At 46.5% G+C, this 24,051-nt stretch overlaps 1 protein-coding gene across 4 annotated transcripts in view; it reads right to left on the bottom strand.

Annotated features, from left to right (window-relative positions):
• The window catches only part of fam184ab (family with sequence similarity 184 member Ab), a 71,819-nt gene that overhangs the window by 10,971 nt on the left and 36,797 nt on the right, over positions 1–24,051 (bottom strand). For all 4 annotated transcript variants that reach the window (XM_023797222.2, XM_023797224.2, XM_072702660.1 and 1 more), the window contains exons 6-12: positions 18,596–18,718; positions 17,727–17,888; positions 16,240–16,361; positions 12,396–12,546; positions 9,113–9,325; positions 5,251–5,404; positions 4,349–4,476 (exon numbers count right to left, since the gene is read on the bottom strand). In XM_023797222.2, coding sequence (XP_023652990.2) covers positions 4,349–4,476; positions 5,251–5,404; positions 9,113–9,325; positions 12,396–12,546; positions 16,240–16,361; positions 17,727–17,888; positions 18,596–18,718 — 1,053 coding nt within the window. The remainder of the gene's footprint in view (positions 1–4,348; positions 4,477–5,250; positions 5,405–9,112; positions 9,326–12,395; positions 12,547–16,239; positions 16,362–17,726; positions 17,889–18,595; positions 18,719–24,051) is intronic.

The raw sequence follows: 24,051 nt of genomic DNA, 5'->3' as shown, positions 1-24,051 counted from the left end.
AGAAGCAAACCCGAGAATACAGATAGCTTCGGCCTACACTGTCAGGGGACGAGAACTCATACAACCTCAAAGGTCTTTGACTTTTTTGGTGGTTAAATTTACATCCTGATGAGCAGATCCACACTTCCCATGGCGCTATATCCACCACAAACGCAGCTGGGCTCTGCTCTTCCACGTTGATGAGTCCCCCCCCCCACGTTTTAAGCATGTCTTCTTCAGGCACAGACGGTCTTCTGAGAGAGACTCTCTGGAAGGTTCGGTCATCGTTCATTACACCTGTTCGCCTTGACAGTTTCATTAAAATCGTGAGCAGAATGCACGGTCATGACAACAACAAGCACCTCAAACCGCACATCGACTGTCTTAAAGCCGTGTCCTCGCACGATGTCCTCGCACGACCGGCTCGTTGGGGCTGCATGTGACGGCTGGCTTTGAGTCACTCTGTAGCAGGTAACATCCCTCTATCTCATCACCCCCCCTATGGGCCCCCTGCTTTCCTACCCTCACTCCCACACTCACACCCCAAATGCTCACTTTCAATCTTGCACAGTGGTTTTTTTTTTTTTTTACCAAACCATCACATTTCTGCAGTCAAACCCCAAACTGCCCCTCCGGCCTCCCCACGTCTGGACACACGCCTGTTTCCCTCCTTATGTTTCATTAAAGCGTGGCTTTATCATGCCTAATTTGTTCCAGGGATAATCTTTCCTACCATTTTCTGGTGTTTATGGCCAGAGCTTAATGACTCCCACTGAGTATATCAAGTAAATTGCGCGTCTTATAAAGGTAATGGTTTCTGAGGAATCGGATTACTATATGCTCCAATAAATACAGTTTGAAACAGGGAAGATCCATTAGGTGAATAATAACCCTCAGCTTTACTGAGCCTCCCTGAGACAAAACCCCCGGCTCGGCTGCAAAATGGTACAGCCCTTCTTTCTCATTTTCGCCTTCTTCTTGAAGGGCCAGCAGTTCAGTTTTCACCTACTGAAATGTTTTTCTTGCAGTTAAGGCGACGTGCCTGTCAGCTGAACTCATATATGCTCCTTTCAACTCAACGTGGCGAAAACCTCATGAGACCTTAGAAAAAGACTTTGGACTTTTCTTCTTATTTAGTTTCTGTGTTCCATAGGGCCTTGTTTAATCGTGAGTACTGCATTATTAATGGACTGTGTGTCATCCATGTACTGCAATATCTCAGTTTAGTACTTTGCAACACATAACCCAGTTTTAACCTACTATTACTCCAACACACAGTAACACACAGTAACTCCAGAGCTATGGCCTTAATCGACGATCCACATGACTCTGACACTAACAGGCAGGGTCTCCTGGGCGCTGACAGGTCAGTGGGTCCACTTAGGTGCAGCCATGTAGTGCTGACCTCCCAGTCACCAAAGCACAGGCCCCACTAGGGGATGCTGGTTATTAGTGACACATGACCACGGGGGGGGTCCTGTCAGACTTCTGAGTCTAGATCCGCATTTCTCAAGCTATTCCACAGGGAGCCCCAGACAGTCCACATTTTCATTCCCTCCCAGCTCCCAACACACCTGTAGCAGGTACTGTGGACTGGGTTTGAAAAACACTGGCCTAGAGCATGGTGCAGCACGGAAAGTTCCAGAACCAATAGGTCTACCAAGCAGGCTGGATTTTCTTATTCTACAGAGATTGTTGTTAACGGGTGAAACCGGACCATTAAGACCGAGAATGCTCACTTCGTCTCGCTCGTGGTTTCAGGCAATCAGGACATCCGTGTAACTGATCCAAAAACACACGCGATGTCAGTCTGCCAACAACTGGTCTCAGTGCTGCGAACCTGGGCCTCATCATCACGAGAGATGCCCTGGGCAAAGTCCTATCATTAGCACCTTAAATGGCCTCAGCATTTAGACCCCTTGCTGGTGCAATTAACCCTTATTAACTCCACACTGAAGACGCAAGGCAGGGGGCGAGCTTTATTTCAGGGAGACAGAACTTTCCGAGTGATAAAACACTCATGATCTCAGAAGAGCAGGAGACTATTGGAACCACACCCCCAGTGAAGAAACACATCTGTTGAAATGTAAAAAATACAAATGGCCCGCACCACCCTAACTTTCATAATTTCACCTGGACATTCAACAGAATGAAGGACAGACCAACAGTTTTTATTGTGCGTCGTGGATGAAAGACACGGAAGCCGCCTTTTTCTGGAGACGCAGGTGGACGAGCCAGTTGAAGGAATTTTTAGGCATGAAAGGAGAACCATCAGAACGCATAAAATGTGTTCTGGCGAGACATACGCTTGAAAGCCGCTGCTGCCCGGTGATCTTTGAAGAAGACCATTAGCCCAAAGTGATGCGCACGCTCTCGATCAAAAACAGTGCGATGCATTTCATCATGAGCTGTCAAATTTTGAAAAAAAGCTTATGGGAAAGCCATGTAAACAATGTTAAAAACATACACGCAAGCTACCATTTACAAGTGAACTAATTATGAGTCTGTACAGGTGTTTTTGACAGATAGTGGGTAAGCCTTGCGTAGCTCATTCTGCCGAGAGCTTCTGCCAAGCTTATTAACGTGAGGACAGAGACCTCGCTGAACACCACGGTCTGCTACGATAACCGAAGGAAACCGAAGGAAATCTGGACAGACACGGTCCCACAATGAACACAGTGACAGAACCCAGAGTCACAGTTTACAGGCTAATTTCACTGGTCGCCAGGGAAAACTGGTCCCAAGAACCTGAGCCAGACTGGTGATTAGGCTTGTGTTTGGCTGTGGAATGAGGAACAGCTTACCAGACATGGTGACTGTGGTGGACCAGACGGCAAGCGGCCACTTTTGGGGAAGGGGCCATGAAGCCATTCTAATTACTCTACATGAATCAAGGCTTTTATCATAGATTGCAAACAAATGTCCAGGCCCCCCGGGGTGAATAATGGAACGTTCCGGTTCAGGGTGCTTCATCACACATTTATCGGACGCGAATGGAGCTGTTTCGCTTTTAATCACAGGAAATCCGTCTGTGAACAGGTGTCCAATGGGAGCCTGGTTCTCTTGTGGGGGGGGGAGAGGTGGCACATTGTCATACAAACAGGGAGGGCGCACCGGAGTGACTGGAAAGCCAGACCCGATGAAGCCAACAGGGATTCTGGGAAATCTTTGGTCTTCTCCCAGTAGAAAGCATCTCACGAGGCTTTGTGTGGCTTCAGGAGACATGGCCTTGTTTGTTCGTGGTGGAGGAGGGCACCATATTCGGCAGGGTTAGGGGAGGAGAATCTCCTTTGATGGAACATGAAAAGGTGCTGAGAGATCAGAGGGACCCTCCATTACGTCTGGCTGGTGCTCTTAAAACCTGTTAGGCGACACAGCGGCTTTGATTAAAATAACCCTTTAATTAAGCCTTTAAAGGACATGTACATTTAGAATATTCTAGCTCTCAGCCTACACAGTTTACTGCATGAATAATGCCAGTGCGCAGGGGCGGGTTCGAGAGTTTATGTGTCATATGGAAGAGGGTATCAGAAGAAGGCTGCTGTAATCTCCGAGGGCGTTCGAGATCCCGGGAAGCCTCCTCGCCTCAGCCTGTCGCCCCTGGATGCGACTTTTCAGACGGAGACACCAGGGACGGGTCAAGCATCTGCAGCTGGCTGGAGAGCACTCACCCCCCCGAAGCCTCCGGGAACGCGTTTCATCTCCTGGATATCAAAACGTTCGAACGCCGGGCTGAGTCATGTACTGTCCTACTCCGTCAGATTCAAGATGAGATGAACGGAAATAACTGCATCGATATCTTTATGATGAAATGCTTTTTAGAAATTATATACATTGGCGGTGTCTTGCTTTGAAAGTATTTTTGGATTTAAATGTCGCCTTGCAGCGAATGCCGGTATTATTATAAGCAACCGTTAGTCAGCTACAAAAGCACTGGAGAAAACCTTGGATGGGGACTCACTGACATGATTTATGAATGCCTTAAGATGGCCCCCGGCTGAGGCTGCTGGACGTTCTGACTTTCAGGCAGGCAGAGATCAGAGTCTGACATGAGTGATGTACCCGCAATATCTCTCGGTTCCATATGGCAAACACTCACTCTGCCTCAACTCCACCATTCACATCCTGCCTTTGCTAAAGTTCCAGAAATAGAGATCCTAGATGGATGACCTACCATGGCAATCAAGTGCATGAGATCTACATTTGACTCTTCTGGGGTTTAAGAGTAGATTTTAAGGTTTGGAGGCTAACTGTGGTACATTTACACTACTGCTACTACTAAGTGTTTCAGCTGATTCAGGGATTCTTTGCAGCTTATTCTCATTCATACGGTTCTGCAGAACCCACTTACTTTCCACTGCTCTCTCACCTGTTGCCGGCTATCCTCCAGGGCGGTCTCCAGCTCCAGTCTGGTGGCTGCCATCTCCTGCTGATGTGTCTGGCGCAGGTGCTCGATGGCTGAGGCATGGAGATGATTCAGCTCAGAGCGCAGGGATGCTGGGGTGGGGGAAGAATGCGTGGGTCAATGTGCCTGTGCCTGTGGGTCCCTACCCAACGTGACTCTGCCCTGGGGATCGGGCTCCCTACCCAGCACGACTCTGCCCTGGGGATCGGGCTCCCTACCCAGTGAAGCTCTGCCCTGGGGATCGGGTTCCCTACCCAGTGAAGCTCTGCCCTGGGGATCGGGCTCCCTACCCAGTGAAGCTCTGCCCTGGGGATCGGGCTCCCTACCCAGTGAAGCTCTGCCCTGGGGATCGGGCTCCCTACCCAGTGAGGCTCTGCCCTGGGGATCGGGCTCCCTACTCCGTGAGGCTCTGCCCTGGGGATCGGGCTCCCTACCCAGTGAGGCTCTGCCCTGGGGATCGGGCTCCCTACCCAGTGAGGCTCTGCCCTGGGGATCGGGCTCCCTACCCAGCGCGACTCTGCCCTGGGGATCGGGCTCCCTACTCCGTGAGGCTCTGCCCTGGGGATCGGGCTCCCCACTCCGTGAGGCTCTGCCCTGGGGATCGGGCTCCCTACCCAGTGAAGCTCTGCCCTGGGGATCGGGCTCCCTACTCCGTGAGGCTCTGCCCTGGGGATCGGGCTCCCTACCCAGTGAAGCTCTGCCCTGGGGATCGGGCTCCCTACTCCGTGAGGCTCTGCCCTGGGGATCGGGCTCCCCACTCCGTGAGGCTCTGCCCTGGGGATCGGGCTCCCTACCCATTGAAGCTCTGCCCTGGGGATCGGGCTCCCAACTCCGTGAGGCTCTGTCCTGGGGATCGGGCTCCCTACCCAGCATGGCTTTGCCCTCATCCTCCAGCTCGAAACGCAGCGTCTGCAGCTCCTGCTCCGACTGCTGCCGCAGCGTCTCGATGTTGTGCCTGTGGGCCTCCCGCAAGGACTGCAACTCCATGTGGTGCTGCTGCCGCAGGCGCTCCTCCAGCCCCTGTGTGCACAGAGTGGAGGTTCAGGTAGAGGGCAGGTGGCTGGAGGGGTGTGGCTGATGTCTGGGTGAAGACAGCCAAGGTGGAGGTTGGCAGCCAGGACTGATGTGTGCGTCACAGAGAGACAGACGGATGGAACGCACCATCACCAAGTACACAGAGGGCTGAGGAATTCAATAAAGAGTCGAGAAACCACTCGTGAAGGGAGTCACAGGAGTAAAGGCTACTTCTGAGAGACCAGGCAGCACATCAGAGATTGACTATAGCATCAGTAAATGTGGATGAGTCATTATGGAAAATGTGTCTCACATAGCTCTAAATGTAGAAGATGTATTGCAGTTCTCGTAACGTTTGACAGATAAGTGTTTAAGAAATAATCTTTAGCCACAGTAAATATCGACTGGTCATTCAATGACAAGAAAGCTAAATATACGCCACATTAACGGGTCAGTAACCGAGCGGCGGATCTCAGATTCGGTGAAGATGCTCCAGCTGCAGCAAGTGATACGGAGGAAATGGCCCCCGGTTGGAAATAAAGTCCCGTTTTTACTGTCTCATGAGCAGGAGCAAAGACGACAGGGCCAGGAGAGCCGGGCTGCAGCTCCAGGGCCAAAGGGGACCACCGGCAATGGAGACAGAGGCGTCTGGGGGCCAGGAGCACCTTCGTCAATCCCGTCCATAAGCTCTTCAGCATCAGCAGCCTGTCCCGGGGTCGGGGAGCCGCCTCGGCTTTTCAATCATACCCAGAAAAGCAGTAAAAACAGCCCCTACCCGCTTCATGGTGCCAGCCAATCACCAGCAAGTTACCAGGGACGCTGGAGGAGAATGCAAATCCCAAAAGGGATTTCATTGGCTAACTGACAGACTGGGGGAAAAAAATACCCAATGGGAATTCAGCAAGCCAGAGGCAGTCCAAAAAAATGGGTTTCACAGTACAGTGGATAGGCAATACGACAAGCCGTCACAAACAGGACAGGCCAGAGAAACAAAGTGACACGACACGGTTTCACAGAACTGCCTGATTAACACCGACCTACTCTAAGGTTATTTCATGCTCTTCAAGCGTGGCATACAAATTAGAGATTCAAATGCAGCAAAACATCAAAAGAATGTTAGATATTTTCTACTGTCTTTTCTTTGCCCAAACACAGTAGACTGAAAACGCTCATAGTCTGAATAGTAATACAATTCCCTCTGGCTGGCAGAGCAGCAGAGAACAGAGGCCAGGCAACATCATTTCTTCGCCTCAGGCGTGTCAAGTAACATTTTTTAAAATACAACCACGACCAACGGCCATTTGCCTGTTGTAACATAGACTAATATTCTAACAGCGCTGTCAACAGGACTGCTGTTAACGGGGGGTGGCAGCTCAAGCCATCCACAAAGGGCAGTCAACTGCATTTCCATCATTCGTCTATCATCACCATCATCATCATCATCATCTACTTGGTTGACCATATATAAACAGCCAGAGTTTATTTCAGTCCAAATAAACGTGTGTTCCCTTGTACACCACACCCTGTGTTCCCCATTCCCTTCCTCTGTTACACCCTAACCCCTAGACAGGGTCGTAACACTTGCTGCAGCTGAAGATGTCTGCTATGAATAAATGGACAACCAATTAAGTGCTAAATGGTAGATTCGGCTGATTGCGGAGAGGGAGTAATTGGTGTCTTACTTGAGACATTACGGCACGGGGGTTAGGAGGAACAAACCAGAGCAATAGACATCAGCATACAGGCCTGGCTACGGTCTCGTGGGTCGATGCTGTTTAGCAGACACCGATTCAAAGCAGCTAGTAACAGCTTTTCTCAAAGGTACAACATCAGTGTCACTTGGGCCCAAACCAGTACCCTACCTGCTGAGATTTTCTATGAAGTCAGCATTGTAGCCCCTCCCACGAGACGAGAAAAATCAGGGTGGGCAATTTTTAAATCTCAATATATCATGGAAAAAGGGTCAAGTTTGTTTTCCTGATACTTAGCTTTGGTTTTCTTCCTATAAAGCACCCATACACAGAAGTCACACTCTATATACGTTTTTTCACAAGTATGTCTTAGCAAATACGGACGCTCCCCTAGAGGGAAACCAGCCACGTATAAAGACTGGAAAAAAATACACCGGGCTAGAAATCCTTCCAGCTAGGAGGTTTTGCTGCAATATCTGCCCAGCCTCTGACGCAGCTCCCCGAACCGTCTATGAATCAAGCCAGCTGCTGCTCCTGGTCTGCTAGGGCAGCAGCGGGGGGCAGGTCACCAAAAACAGCCGCGGGGTGAAGCCACATCAGCTTATGGAAGGTTGTGCTACCAAAAAGCAGGGATCTCTGGTAAATCCCCCAGAAACACAGCAACTCAGAAATGTTAGTCACAGAACACAACCATGTGTGCTGTGGTGCAGAACTGACTGCTGTGGAGGGAATAATGCTACATTTCTATAGATTCCGGATCCTGGTAACGGTTAAGTCTCGTTGCAGCTGACGGAGAGACCACACCACAGGCTTCTGCACCATGAAGTAAACCAGCACGCGGTTATTAAAGCACCCTTGAATAAGTCAACAGAGCCGGATTTTATTGAGACCTGCGCTCCGGCCCATTCGGCCTGAGCGGTACTTTCCAAACAATATCCCCTCGCCATGCAAACGACACTGAATCAGCGGAATCGGAAATCGAACTAAAGAGGAGAATGTCGGAAACGAGGCTTCGCTCCAGACAGAATCGAGAGCACAGATGGAGCGACCGTCTCCACAGCTCCCGCCCAATAACTCCTTGTGATGCTTACACCTTTCCAACAAGCATAGCGTATGAATATAACATTGTGGCCCTGCATTATTTATTTCTCCGACCTTTTCTGGCATGCCGAGCTTCGCTCTGCATTTCAAATAACGCGCTGACTTTAACACGATCACACATAGAGGTCCTGAGTCAGCCAAGGAAGGACACGAAGGAATCCAGCCCAAGCCCACAGACCAGCACTGTTCATTTGCTTCGTTGTGCTGACTGACCTGTTGACCAGCTCGGTTTGATATACTGCAAAGTGACCTGTGGAGAAGTGATCAGTGCCAGATCTGCGTTATGTAAGGGTTAATGCAGAACAAGCCCCCACTGTACATATTTAAACACACAGCTGTAGAGGCAAATGGCCTAAAGTCTTTATTTTCACATTCATGAGCTGGAAAAGCATTACTTTATATTTTAAGTTTCTTCAGCCAATGATTAAACATTTACATTTAGTTTATGATAATTTTAAATTGTGTTTTAAATAGCAGTAAGAATTAAAGATCATTGAAAGATTGATTTACTACTGTGATTCGTTAGGCTGGCACTACATGTGGAGTTATAGGAAATGAATGAACATCCTGCTAACCAATCAGATTCGAGAACACAGCACCGTGGTATAAAGAAACAAGTGCTTCCCATCCAGGGTCCATGGACGGTCCACGTTTTTGCTCCCTCCCAGTTCCCTGCCAGACAGTCCACATTTTTGCTCCCTGCCAGACAGTCCACATTTTTGCTCCCTGCCAGACAGTCCACATTTTTGCTCCCTCCCAGCTCCCGGTAGGAGCAAAAATGTGGACAATCTGCAGGTCCCCAAGAACCGGATTGGGAAACACTGCAATAAATTATGGGGAGAATTAAGACAAAATGTAAGTTCTTCCTCCTTATTTCTATGACTACTGGTGACTTGGAAATGAGTGAGGAAGGCCGGAGCACCTTCAGGTCCTGCTGCCGTGCCTCCTCCAGGTCCTGCAGCACGCAGCAATGTGCCTCCTGCAGCCGCTGCTCCCTGCGCTGGTGCTCCAGCTCCAACTCCTGTAGCTGCTGGCTCAGGTGCTCGCGCTCCTGGTTGAATTGTGCTTGCAGCTGCTGCAGGGAGTTCTGCGACTGCGACAGCTGCATCTCCAGGCTTTGCTTCAGCAGCGAGATCTGTAGGCCAGAAGGGGGCGGGGCGATGGGAGGGGGGCAGCCAGTTATATCGCGGGTCTGAGGGCAGGTGCGGCCTCCCCGCCACACTGAGGAGGTCTGGTCAGAGCGAGCTCTGCACCTACAATGACATACGCAAAGCAGCTGGAGTGAAAGCTACATAATGTACAATCCAGTCCAGGAGGGTCAGTCTGCGACACAATTTGCAGATTTCCCTGCTCAAACACACCTTATTCAGCTCACCAGCTAATTGCCATGTTTAGTAGGTGTTTGAGCACCTTGAAGTGTTTGTGTTGCAGACTGGATCTCCAGGACTGGAACTGGGGAACCCTGGTAGAAGTATTTGACATTGACAGTAATTTGAAGCCCAAACTAAACTACTGTGGGCATTCGTTATGGCTTCTTCATAGGTACAGACGTACGTGAGAACATTAGGAGATGCAATAAACAAATGGGCCTGATGATTAACTAGGAACTTGGGGCAATTTGTCTCTACAGCGCAAACCAAAACAGCAGCAAAAGAAAAAGATGTAACGCGTTGTAATATTAATAAATTAAACATCCTTCCCTCATCAGAATAATCAACCACCTTATGGACTTTTCATCTATATTGATGGCAAACACTGTGGATGCAACACGCAATGTAAATCATAAACATGGACACCAGAAACCTCCCCCTCATGAAGGACGGGGCTAATGGACAGTCATAGATCAGAAGGTGGATATGGATCGAGGAGGGACTTCAGGTACGACTCTCCTAAACGCGTGTAATCTAGCACCCTGCCAGGGCTGCGGGAGACATGGCCTCTTTTAGGTTCCACCCTCCTCAAAGCGAGCAGGGATGCGATGAGGTTACACTATATTTTGGTATTTGATGCAGGTGCAGAGTCAAACGCTCCGCAGGTAAACATTTCCGTGTTGCATTATTTAACATGGGTGTCTGGCACAGGTCGAGTTGCTGCAATAGAAATCGAAATGGTGGCTCCGGTTCCCGTTTCAAAACAAACAAAAACCCGAAGGCGTAGGCAGAATCATAAGTAACACTGCTTCACCAGCCAAGGCCTCATAGTTCAAAACAAACAAACAAACAAAACCCTTAATTCCCAAGCAATCGAAAACAAAAGGGCCCCGGCGGCGGCCATGACACCACATATCAAATAGAGGAAAAAAACACACACCACCAAAGGTTGTATTCTCATCCAAAAGGAACAGAAAAATACACCAGTCACAAAGACAAGGAGGAGGAAAAAATCCCAGCGTGCACCAAGATTCAACTCCGAGCACAGAAATGAATGTCGATGTTGAACTGAAGCCTGACGGCAGGAATGAGCGTTCATGCACGTTGCTTGGGAACCGGATGATGTCGCTCAGGTCCACTACTCCCTTCCAGGCTTTTCCGAGGAGCAGGCTGAATGCACGACTGGGGGCTTCAGTCACGCACCCTCTCCCAGAAGGCTGACCAAACAAAAAAAAAAAAACCCAACCCCCCCCAGCTACAAAAAAAATAAAGGTGGACATGGATTCTCTTCATCATTTGTGCAAGCGAGAGCAAGTCCAAACCAAAGACAATTCAAAACAAATTAAAGAGACTTGCAAGACCAGCATGCGAGCCACACGTGACAAATATATATTTGGGATATATATTTCCGTAGAGTAAGTTTTAAAAAAAAGGGAAAACAAAGGCAGCAAGTGTGTAAGTGGGATTCACTTACATTACTGATTGATTTATGTAAAGCTTCACCAAGTGACTGCCGCTAGGGGGGAAAATCACAGGAATAAAGGGACACATTCAGGAATCAGCAACGCAAAGGAAGGTCAAAATAAAGGCCCTCTCTCTCGAAAACGGGATCAGACGGGAGAGTGTATTTAGCTCAGGGTAATTCTTTCAGATGAGAAAAATGGTGATCCGAGCCGTTTTCCCGCTCGGAACGGGCTCACGCCTCCTCCCTTGCTCACACATCCGCCCCGATGAACGAGGGCCGCGGCGAGCAGCTATAAAACGCCCAGCAGATATATCCCCCTCTGCTGCTTTAATCGCTCCCTATTCTTCCAGGCTTCGAACAGCAGGACATACAATCCGAAGCGATCCAGAGAGATCCCCCAGGATTGACCCGCGTGACCGAGTGTAACGTGAGTTTTGGTCAGAGCACGGAAATGGCTGGGCCAGGAGGGAGCCGTGTCAGAACCAGGTCCTCACTACTGCTAGTACAGCTATACGTGACCTGAACTATAGACGACTTGGGGTTTCAGATTATACAGTACTGTGTCTTAGGCGGTTAAAGAAAATAAATAAAGCTATTTATCTGGGAAATAAGTGTATATTTAACATTAGAACATATGCAAATTAACATGAGAACAAATGCAAATTAGCATTAGAACATATGCAAATTAACATGAGAACGTATGCAAATTAATATGAGAACATATGCAAATTAGCATTAGAACATATGCAAATTAACAGTAAAACAAAACCAACTAAGAAGAGTTTCTTCTCTCTACAAAGTTACTGATATCTTGTTAGACGGCTAGATGAACAACGCTTCAGTTCCCAAACCTCTCTTCAGGGGCACCTCAGCCATTCCATGGATTCATTAAATTTTATAACTGGGTCACTTAATTAAGTAATTAGTTAACAAGAAGTAAATCAAGTATTGATTAACCAAACATGGTGTTATAGTGGTTGAATCAATAAATTCACAGATATATTGGATGGATGGTTGCAAATATTGGGGTTACTGGTAGGGTTTTTGAAGTGGCCAAGGAGATATATTTTGACAGACGTAATATTATTTTAGCATAACAAACAAAAGTTGAAAAGATGAAATTCATTTTAGCATAATTTTCTTTGACTGCCTAAGACTTTCACACAGTATGTCTAAATACTGTAACTGATCATGGGGGGAATGTTACCTTATGGCAGCTGAAACTGGTAATCTTCCAACTGCTGGGCTATAGACAATGTTAAGGCCTGAGCTTTGCACAAGCTGGCAGACTGATGAACATACGGCGAGCGCATTTATGCACGATTGTGTGGCCGCATGCATCTGCGGCCGTGCAGCCGGATACCGCTCACCTGCTCCAGCAGGTCCTCCACCTTCCTCTGCCAGCCTTCCCTGGCGGCTCCCATCTCCTGCTCCTTGCTCTGCGCCAGCTGCGTCAGGGCGCTGCGCTTGTCCTCATCGTGCTCCTCCCGCAGCTCCTCCCGCAGCTTCTTGCACTCCTGCCTGCGGAGAAAAGGCAGGCCAACGCATCTCTTTAGTTGTCACAACAACTCAGCTAAACGGCTGTAGACAGTACCATATTCCTTCCTCATTCACTGTCTTACAATCCTTCAGCCAACCTGATTGGCTTCAAGGCTTCAATTACATCATCAGTGACCAGCGCAGAATGACATCATCAGTGACTAGCACGAAATCAATAACAAACACGTTTGCAAGTCCTACCCCAAAGTACTAAACAAGTACCCCAGCTGGTTTGGTATTTTGATACTGGTAATTGACAGGACGTCAATGGAAAGGGGCAGTACCAATTTTTTTATACCAATCAGTCTAAGCCTGGTGCAGTGGATAAGCGCCTTATGATAACTTTAACCTACCAAGTCACAATAAAGACTTCCACTCAACACGTATTACTCACATACAATGAAAACGATTAAACATTAGCATGCAGCAATAGTAGTTAGGCATCAATGCGCACAATGTGAAGAGAGTAGTGGTGGAAATTTATCGCACTGTGATCTAATTCCACAAGACATGTGATTTAATTAAACTAGACGGTGCCATAAAAGTTTTAAATTTAAATGCAGTTCAAAACACCAAATATAGCATGAATAGCTCATCCCTAAACCCCATTCATGGTGGTGTGCATTGGAACGATGGCACTTTGCTCAAAGGCAGGAGCGCAGATTCCGGCCTCTGTGCATATCTGATGAACGGAAACCTATTTCCAACGTAGCCACTAATCACGAAAGGATGAAGAGATAAAAACGGAGGCAAACAGTGAACTCGGTATAATAAGAGTCGACTGAGATGTAGCGACGGCTGTGGGAGACAGAGGCCTCCTAAGAGGTTATTGCAAAGATTATTGCCCTGTGTGAACATTTCCAGCTTCCTGTCAGGGATTTGGGCGTCTGCTGTCAACATTGCTGAGCGCGGCAGAGGAGGGGAATTTCCTGCAGCTAGATCTGCTGGAATCCAGCTGTATGGCCTCAGATAAAATGTCTGGTGAATCATTTCTTGAGGGAAGTGTGCAGTGATATTTAACGATGAGGCGGTGGAGATTTTATCCGCAGAAACCGAATCACTGTCACACATGGAATGTGAACTAACATACGTGAGGATATTTTGGTTCTCTTACTGGCAAGGCAAAGTACCTGCTGACATATAATGGGGGGTAGACTCAGCCCCACCCTGGGCCGCTGAACTGGATGAGCGGGTGGAAGATGGATGGATGGATAGATGGATGGAATGAACCCCAGGCGATTCTAATTAAATCCCCTGCTTAATTAACTGGAAAGGCAGGCAGTCAGTAGCAGACTTTTCGCAAAAGCTGGGCGCGAAACGTGTTCAAGTGTGGCTTAGGAACCAGCCGGGGGGGGGTGACAGTGACAGAGGAGGATCCCGTGAACGTTCAATGAGTCCCAGCTTCAGCTTAATGACCAGCATCGCAAGAAGATCCAGCAATATGGGAAAGCCCAAACACAGCATTGTTTAGGGGAAGCGTGGCACGATCCACAGGGACGGCTGCCGAACTCTCACCACCCGAAGGTGACCCACATGCTGGATGTTTTCGGTGTGGTCTCACAGTCGCCTCCTACTGGCAGCAAAAAATGGCAAAGCCACCGTCTTTGCTTCGTTTTCGAGTGACTGTGAACAGCGACCCAGTGTAGCATGAGCTGGAGGCTCGGCTTAGGAGTGAGACACAGTTCCAAAGGGGACTTGCTGCACAGTCTGCTGCACCTCTGGGTAAACAGCCAGGCCTGTCTTGTGGAAACAGACCCTTCCGCTGCTGTCATGGATGCCGGTCAAGGTGAAACCAAAAGCCTTGATCTGGTGCAGCCTAGAGAAGAAACTTCCACAGAGGATAGAGATAAAGGGGGCCAGATCTATCTTTCCAGGGACCCTAGGGGGGGAACGTAGCCAGAAATAAATTTGGGGGCCATGGGGGGTCCCCTCAGTAGACTGGACCCCCTTTGGCTGGTCTAGGTGGCCTGCCTAATGGGACCCTGGAGAGGAAGGGTGTCTGATGTTAGCTCAGAGGTTCCTTAATTAGGGTGAGTATTGGTGAAGTGGGACAAAGGGTAAACTGGGACACTTATATGTTTGATATCTTTGTGCCTCTTTGGTCTAATAACTTAAGCTCTTGAGCTTTCAATAACACTGTTGTGTTTTAATATTTATAATTAGGATCATATTTTTAAAGTGAGAGGGAAAGTAAAATTTCACACATTGTCCCAGTTTACCAATATCCACCTGACAGTCGGGGGCGGTATGAGAAAAACTTTTGTAGCTTGATGTCCCAAAAGGTTGAAATCATGAGACGTTCAGAGACGTGGAACAGGAGTATGCATTGTTCAGCGATTTCCGTACCACACGCACTGCAAGTTCAGTACTAATTCAAACAATTAGTCTGTGTTTCTAATTGTGGACGCAACGCTCAAGCGCAAAATAGCTATAGCTGAGTCAAGGATGAATCAATGTACACAATCACGCCCTTATTCTGAGACATGGTTTCTCCCATGAGAGATCCTGCTAGCAAGGGCAGCAATTTTTTGTTGCAGACGAGCCCAAACTGTCCACAACCAGCCAAACGAGTGAACTCAGTATAACTGCAGGGATGCGTTTCAGCGGCTGCCTTTTCCCTCCATTTTCTCCTTCTGCTTTGATGCAGACCAGGTACAGTCTGCTAGCTACAGAACTTGAGGTACATGGCTTAGATAAGCCTCGATCATGGCATTAAATGTAATTTTCATCCTAAATTCCATAACGCTGAGCCTTTAAAGCAATAAAGGAACCCCGGGGAGTCACATAAGACCTCAAACAAGAAGCTAGATAAAAATGATTCCCATCTTCTGCATGTAACAATACAATCGTCTTCAAAGAAGAGATGTTAATGGCCATGTTTTCCAGTGACAGGATGGGAGTGTGTACATTTAGACTTGCCTGCCCTCAGTCCTGGGTCTGCAAACCCAAGAATGATGGAAAGTTCACACCAAAGAGAAACAGTTGTTTGCAATAAATTTGTAGGCCTTAATTGTCAACGTTATGTCAAGAATATTAATTGACTCCAGTGAGACAGGTGGCATGTTCACCGAAGTTCCTCTGATGTTCTAGAGATGTTCACTATTCCTCTTTGTCTAATTCTTCTTATGTTCTGTAAAGTCATCTCCATTCATATATATTCTTGCTGTTCCTCCTGCAATTCACAAGCCATCAGTGTTAAGCCCTTGACAGCTACTCTTAAACTCATTATCGTTTTGTTCACTATGACCCCTTTGAGTAGTTCACTATGAAGAAACAAATGTGCAAAATGCATACTCAAGTGAGGGCCATCTCCACTCACACTTCCTACCAAAACTTTTCTCCTTTATTACCATTATAGTATGAAGTATCCTCACGTGACCAAAGCCAGGGTTCTCTGCTTCTCGATACTTAACACGTGTACCTATAATATACTGTTTCTATAAGTGAAGAACCAGCACTACTTCATTGTGAGCTTACCCACAATACTAGCAGTCATAGCTGGGGACTCCAAAGTCCAGGGCTGAATTTTAATCCCATTCCAGCCATGCTAGCAGTTAGAGATAGTAGCTATCCATTTAGTGTTCCGTTTAGACGTTTCATTTTTAGGTCCTGCTCGTTCTCCGATCATAAAAGGTGCCAGGGAGCATCCGGCGGGTGCCAGGAGACGGCGTGCACCTCAAGGCCTCCGTCCACTTCAGCTCCAGCTCCAGGGCCACTTTATCAATTTTCAGCTTCTCCTCTTCTTTGATGGAGACTAGCTTGGCCTCGTGCTGCTTCTTCTGGGTCTCCATTTCCCCCTGGTGGCAGGCGGAAGAAAGAGCGTCAGGGTGTGGCTTCGTCAGAAGGTGAGAAATGGCGGACGAGCAACCTGGGTGACTTTGCGGCAGTAAAGCAGTAGGATGACCCGGGATAATGGGGGGAGCTACTGCTTTACATCTAAGCTCATCCTTTGCTGTGATTCGGAGGAACAAAATTGACACTGAGAGCCAACAAGAGAATGGACACAGTGGGAACACAGGGGCCACCTGCGGGTTGCCTGTGTTGCTCATTCGGCGCTAAGGCACAGTGCTGTGCTGCCCACATTGTGACAGAATGCCAATGACTGACAGGGCAGACAGCCTTCGATGATGCCTGTCATATTATGCGGGGATGGGGGGGGGCTGTTATGTAGGGTACAATGTGAGATGACAAAATGTGTCAAAAATGAGGAGTGCTTCATTTTCTGACAAAACACGATGCAAGCACGTACGACAACACACACACACGTTCCTGATCCGCTACCAACGGCAAGATAAAAACAGGTGCAGTAGCTATAGGTCGGCGGTGATAAGGGAAAAATGCTAACTAATGCTAACATGATATGGTGGTATAGGAGAATTGGCGGGAGGTCTCACTCAGGACCGGCCAGCTGTCCATTTCCCAGAGCAGGACCTCTTAATTCTATAATTCAGTATGTAGGTGTCATTGTGAAGCGCAAGGCTTATGCAATATGCATCAAAACACCAGCGCATTTCAGCTAGCTTGGAAAGCAATCGACCTTGATATGATCTATAGCAAGGGCCTTTTAACTTGGATCCGTGCCCCCCCCCTGGGGGCCGGTACAGCAGTGGCAGGGGGCCCACAGGGACGTATCATAAATGATGAAATGTCAGTATAATCATCCGGTTTACTCAACGTGAAAAATTTTCAAGGAGCAAGAAATATCAAAGTCAACCCCCCCCAGTCCCTGGTTTAAGAATCACAGAATCTGAATCAGGTTTATTCACACACAAACACACACAATAGATACATACACAGTTAAGTAAGACAATAGTCACATACCATTAGGCTGATATATACAAGGTGGATGTGGCGTTGATAAATGTATAAGAAGTGCAGGAGTGCATGTCAGAGCGAGGGATGTTGGAGTAAAAACAATGTGCGATATGTACAAAACTATATAACATCAAGCTGATGTAGATAACTCGCTGTAATGGGATGTGGTTATAGTGTAACTGAGGGGTAACGGGGTGTAATGTGGGGGTAACAGGGGGTAATGTGGGGGTAAGAGTGGATCTGAGGGGTAACAGGGGGTAATGTGGGGGTAAGAGTGGAACTAGAGTGGCTGAAGGATTGAAGACCCTTGATCTACACATCACAAATCAGCAAGAGCCTGTTCTCACCTGTAGGGCGGTGAGGAGGTTACTGGTCTCCCGTAACCTGGACCTTGTTACATCCAACTCCTCAATGAGCTTCTCCTGCGCCTCCTTCAGGCTGGAGATGTGGCCCTCGGCCGAGTCCAGGCCGTGCTCGCTCTGCTGGACCTGCTCCTGCAGACGAGACACCTGGCACGGAGGAGAGCGAGAGGATGAGCGGCGCAGAAGGCCAGGGCAGGGCAGGGGCATGTCAAAGGACAATAATCACAGAGAGGGGATTCTCAGAGGAACATGGGGTCACACTGAACATGGAGGTGCAGCAATGCCGTTTAGCCCAGTGTTTCTCAAACCAGTCCTTGGGGACCCCCGGACGGTCTACAGTTTGTCTCTTTCCCAACTCCCAGGGTATTGCGGGGGGAGCAAAAATGTGACCTGTCTGGGGATCCCCAAGGACTGATTTGAGAAAACGCTGGTTTAGCCTACCGGGATACAGCTATATGACCAGACACGTTGGGAGTGAATAAGATGACAGAGCAGGGCAAGGGTGGACCCTTAACGAGAGCGCCAGATGTGGGAAGATGGATGTTCCTGAACTGACCACCCAAAAATACAAGGTCCAAAAGGAAGAAAAGCATGACCGTCTGTGAATACTAATTGGGAATCAATGAAGCGATTTCCACACCATCTGCAAGTATAATCCGGTACATGCAGACATACAAAGACAGAGCTTATTAAATCTGACCGTACGTAATGAGATGGGAACAATAGCAGCTGTGAATTAGTGCATGGAGGTGGAGTTTCGGCACATCTGCCCTTTGCACGCTCCTTGTTTTTAGGAACAGACAAACTAGTTCTGTGCTTAGCTAGGTGCTGACAGACTGGGGATGAATCCTTGCCTCCTGATTGGCTGACTTGAGTTTGGCAGTAAGTTCCTCCCGCAGGCTGTCGAGTTGCTGCCGAAGGTGATTCTTCTGTTCCTCCAGCAGGAGGCGCTCCTGCTCAAAATGCTGCTCCATTTCCTGTAAAAAAAAAAAAAAACAACAATAAACCTTTTATTAGTCCGGAGGCAGGGGCCATGGATGGTTTTTCACCGTTATAAAGTATATAGTCCTCCTTTGAGGGTTCTGGTTCTGGAAGAAATAATAAATTGTAACAAGACCACATTTCAAGAATGACCTGGTACTTCCTCTCAAACATTGTTTAAAAAATATAGATTTAAGGTTTTAAAAGACATAAAACCCAACCACTTTTAACTACTAATAAATAGAAGCTACATTACTTTCTTCTAAATTGTTATAAAGTCCTATCAAAGGACTTTAAAGTCCAATTTAGTATGTTGTATCTGACCTCTAATACAGGTAACACAGCAAGACGATGTTCCTGGCTACTCAGAATGCATGACTCGGAGAGACTGGCAAAAACGTTAAAAACTAGATATTAAAATAACCTAACGCAGGCTGCAATTTCAGCCTCATTACAGATGTATTTATATTTCTGTTTGAAGCAGACTTCTCATAGCACTGTAATCACTCACATCAGAATCCCACTGAATTCATTAGTGTTCATTAGAAATGAAGGGGTGGGGGGGGACGGGACGGCGTAATGACTTTTTCAGCAGAGGATAGGAAAATCTGTAATGATGTGCTCAGTCAGCCTGCAGAGTCAAGCAGGGGTTTTCAACCTTTGTTTGACCAGAGCCTCCCCAATGAAAACAGACCAGCGTTGGGCATCCCTTACCATGAATACTTCTTTGTAATGAATCCTTCCTTCTTGCGGACCCCAGGTTCAAAACTGTGCGTGTGATCTCCAGCCCTATCCTTTCTTTCGAAGCCTCAGTTTGTCACAGAGCCTTAACAAGAACAGATGTCCGTTTTCGGTAGGTCTAACTAAAGTACAGCCCTATTTTTGGGTAGGATGAACATAAACTGAAAATAACTCTTGAAGCGCGCAGGAAAAAAAAACATCCAGCAGAGGATGTGAACTCATTTAAGGTAATGAAGAATCACCAGAGAGATATTCATCACAATGTTTTTTTGCAGTTTGATATTTACGGGTGCTGGATTTAAGAACGGTCCTGACGAGAACAGCTATTTTATGCTCTATAAATATTTTATTTTGCTGTTAAAAATACTGTATATGACTTTAAAATATTTCTAGGTCAGACATAGTGCATCTAATTATAGGGAGAGGTATTACAGGGGGTTTGCACCACACTATTGTGTTATCAAAGGACTGCTATTGCACTCATATTTGTTTATTTTTTTATGAAATATGTCATGTTGTAGTCAAAAGCTACAATGCACAGTGTGATTAGTAGAGTAGTCTGAGCGCGAAGTAACTTTTCAGCAAACTTTTTAGAGTTTTTATCGAATTGTTTTAAAATGCCTACGGTATATAATTGATAAATTTACATTTATAAATGATGGCTGGTGGGGCACTGGGTAGCACTCCGATTGCACACCTCCAGGGTTCCCTGTGTGGAGTTGTGCAGGCTCTGCCTGTGTTTCCTCCTGCCATCCAAACACATGCACCTGAATAAACCGGTGTTTCTAAAATTCAGTGGAACTCGCATCCTACCCATGGCGTACCCCCTGCCTCGGACAGGCGCGGGCCCCCCTGAGGCCCTGTCCTGGATAAGCAGAAGGAAGATGGATAGAAAATAATAAACAGCACTGCACCACAGATGTTTCGTTGTTGAATTATAACAAAGACGAGGACATTTTTTGATCGTGTTACTCCCCATCTAGACTGGGTCCGCAGCAGACGTTGTTGTTCCCCGTTTCTGCAGTATGAAGGTCAAACATAATAGCTGTGCCTTACAGGCTGGGTAGCATGTGCTCTGCTGAAATCAAGGCTCCAAATGCTTCCCAGAAGATGCTTACTCTAATGCAGGAGTGTAAAGGTGCCGCGTAACAAAGGAACCTGGGGCTGTCCTACGTTCCTGCGCCAACGGCTGAGTGACTCAGGCTGCCTTTGGGAATGGGGTGACTCCTAGTGGTGGGAGTGAAGGCTTCTGGCCTTGGCAGAAGTAGGCCATCCACAGCATCGCTACCTCGCTCATCAGGACTCGGTGAGTCACCGCCAAGCCAGTGCATACATTATTCATTACTCCTGAATTTTAGGCACAAGAGGAGTCAATAAGCACTGCTTGGCTTTTTTTTTCTACCTCTTACCCAGCTAATGATGCAGATGCATATAAAAGGATGGAGGAAAGGGAATATTCCATTATGTGCACGTGCCACCATACCAACACTGCCCCCTGGAGACTCAGAGGCTTCAGCACAACAATTCAGCCTATCCTGGCGTTCCAGGGTTCAGAGGCAAAGGGACTGAAGAATATGCAGCGAAGAAGAGGATTGTGATACAACAGCTACTTCACAGTTATTCATCAAAGGTTGACTGAGTGATATATCATTAGTGGCCACTGTGACAGCTGCTTATATCATTCTTCGGACAAACGCTGGTTTTCCTCATAGGGGCTTAAATTCGTGAGGGTATTTTGGGAAGTGAAACACCGCACCACGATGTGTTCTCACTTCAAACATCATATTGTCTAAAAGCAAAGCTAGCGGATTGCCTTTTGGTTGACTCAATCATGCATTCTGTTTGAGTGCTTTCATTTTACGTTATCAGCTAAGGGAATCAAAAGTTTAGTCGCCACTGTAGCCAAAGTGTCTTATGAGATAAGAAGCGTTTCATCGCTTAACATTATATGAGCTGGTTTGTAGCAGACTGGAAAAAAAAATCTATGTAAAGGACTCTTGCAAGCAATGTCCCCAAGGTTTTAGCCCGCTTTGCCGAGTCGGGTGAAACAGGGAGATGAATTTTCATTGTTGCGGTTAATGAGGCGTACGGATTACACCGGAACTGAGCCACTTCACCCGGGGCTTCTGCAGCTGTGTCCCGGAATACCGTAGCTGGAGGGAATAGTGACAGTAACAGTAATGGCAGGATAATCCTGAAATCCTTACATAAAACATAAACAGTGAACCAGAAATCACAGACACATAACGAAAGAGAGAAAACGAAAGTAACTGAGCATGAGGTGCCAACAGAGCAGGATTCAGTCGGTGGGTGTGTGTTAGCAGCAAAAAAACTCGATTCAACTTGATTACTCAATTATTGAAATGCGTCGATTAAAATTTTCCTTCTAGTTTACTTGCCAATATGGCGGAAGGCAGCACATAGTAGACGAGGGTGGAAATAATGAGTGAAACCATCCGTTGTGTGGAAGAACTATTCATTAAAAGTGAATGAAAATGCTGCCTGCCAGTATTGCAAAGCAGAACTTAAATATCACAACGGCTCGACTGCAATGCAAATACTTCTTGATGGACTCACTCAGTAACGCGAGGTTGGCCGTAGATATGTGTGGTTTAGCCTCCTGGAGTAGCACAGACTGTGTTTGTCATCGCTTTGCCAAATAATTTTGCATAATTTACTTTTTTATGATTCCTGTATGTCAAAATAATCTCTGCTAAAATGAAGGTTAGCCCCATTGCTAAGCCGCACCATCTTACGCTACATATTAACATACAGTACTGATTCTTTTTGTGAAGGTATTGTGTGGTCTTGCAAGGCTGAACAATATTGGAAAAAGTTCACAGTGCAATATATGAAGTTTTTGCAATATTTAGTAGTTGAAAATTAACCATATAGCCAAGTGCAACTTACAAGTTGGTGGTGTTTCTGTCAGTTGTGCCAAAAGACACAAAGAAGTGGCAATAAATCACTTGCATTTGTTCAATATCGTGTCTATGGAATACAGCAAAAGACAAACGTCATTTTCACTCATTTTTGTTCAATTTCTCAGAAACATGCCACACGGCCCATGATCGAGTCCAACGCCATGGACGAGAATGAATACGATAGTCTTGGAGAGCAGGTTCAAAGCTCATTTAATAGCAGCGGAAAACTTTAGAATGATTTTTTTTTTTTTTACATACTAGATAATGTCGAAAAGGAATCATCATTAAGATTGCAAAGCTTGCTAAGCTTTGTTTCCTATGACTGAGTTTTAGTTCAACTTTTTGATGGTTTGAATTAGAGGTGTCACCAATGTTTAATTTGTCAACTCAGGTGCCAGAGCTCATAAAGTGCACAGAGACCACAGAGACTATGACCACCATTATACTGGAGGCAGAACACACTGTCTTTGAAAGATGTCACACACATGGATAATGCGCGATTAATTACTTAAGCACGTAACGTAAATATTTTCTATTGACACTTGTTAGTTACACTTGTTAGCGTCTGAAAGGCAGATTTACCCTATTAGATAAGTGTTAATGTTCCAGAAGGCAACTAAATCAATTTTATTACCCAAAAAGTGGATTTTAATGCACGTGTGTGGTGTGGCTTTTCCCTGTCAAATCAGAAGTCAGATAAGTAAAGCAATATAAAAATATCAGTAAACTGTATTGTTTACATTAACGGCTAAATACAGTGGTGGCTTAACTGTTTAGCAACAACTGGTATTGATTCGGCTGACTGAAAAAAATCTTTCAAAAAAGTTTTCTTTGCTTCCTAACTCAGTGGGATGAGATAAAAATGAGAAAAAATTAACCTGATGACGTTGAAAGAAGTATTAACTGTATCACCACAGGATTTCGTGAAAAATGTGGGGTGTTATATGCCCCATTCTGCAGGAAGGGCCGATCGACGGTAAGCAAACGGGGGCTTTAGCCCTGGTTATCTTTTAGCCATCCATTAAGTCTGGTATTTGTTCTTTCCATATGCTTTTATACAGTTACGGTTACAGACTCCCCACCTCACTACACGTGTAGTTTGAGTGTAATCCATTTGTGAAAAACGACACTAGACACAATATAAACAAATTAAAGGTGACTTGTTAATTAAAGGCATTAAAGGTGATTAGCAGCATTATCATGATTTTGTTCAAATTTTCTATAGGTATCACAAAAATATCGTTATTATGAATTTTTTTGGCCACAATAATCATGTAGTGAGTAACTGATATTGTGACAGCCCTAGTTTGAGCCCAGCAGACTATCAAGGTCCTTGCAAGGTGACAACTGCGTGTGCATGGAATGTCATGTCGATATTAACATCGCACACTGCTGCTGCACATTGCTGCTTTGCGTGTGCGGAGTTTGCATGTTCACCCTGTGTGTACGTGGCTTTTCGACAGATCCTCTGGTTTCCTTCCTCTGTCTAAAAACATGAAACTTGCACTGGAGCGCCTAAATTGACCTTATTTGTGACTGAACGTGCATCCTGCAATGCTTGCTTGGGTCCTGCCTCGTGACAAATGCAATTATATTATATTATGAACAATTACTGAATGAACCATCAGAATAATCGGTAGATTACGTGATTATTCATATAATCG

Source organism: Paramormyrops kingsleyae, chromosome 19 (assembly GCF_048594095.1).
Source record: "Paramormyrops kingsleyae isolate MSU_618 chromosome 19, PKINGS_0.4, whole genome shotgun sequence".
NCBI classification, from domain to species: Eukaryota; Metazoa; Chordata; class Actinopteri; order Osteoglossiformes; family Mormyridae; genus Paramormyrops; species Paramormyrops kingsleyae.
This window is presented reverse-complemented; position numbering and strand designations above follow the sequence as displayed.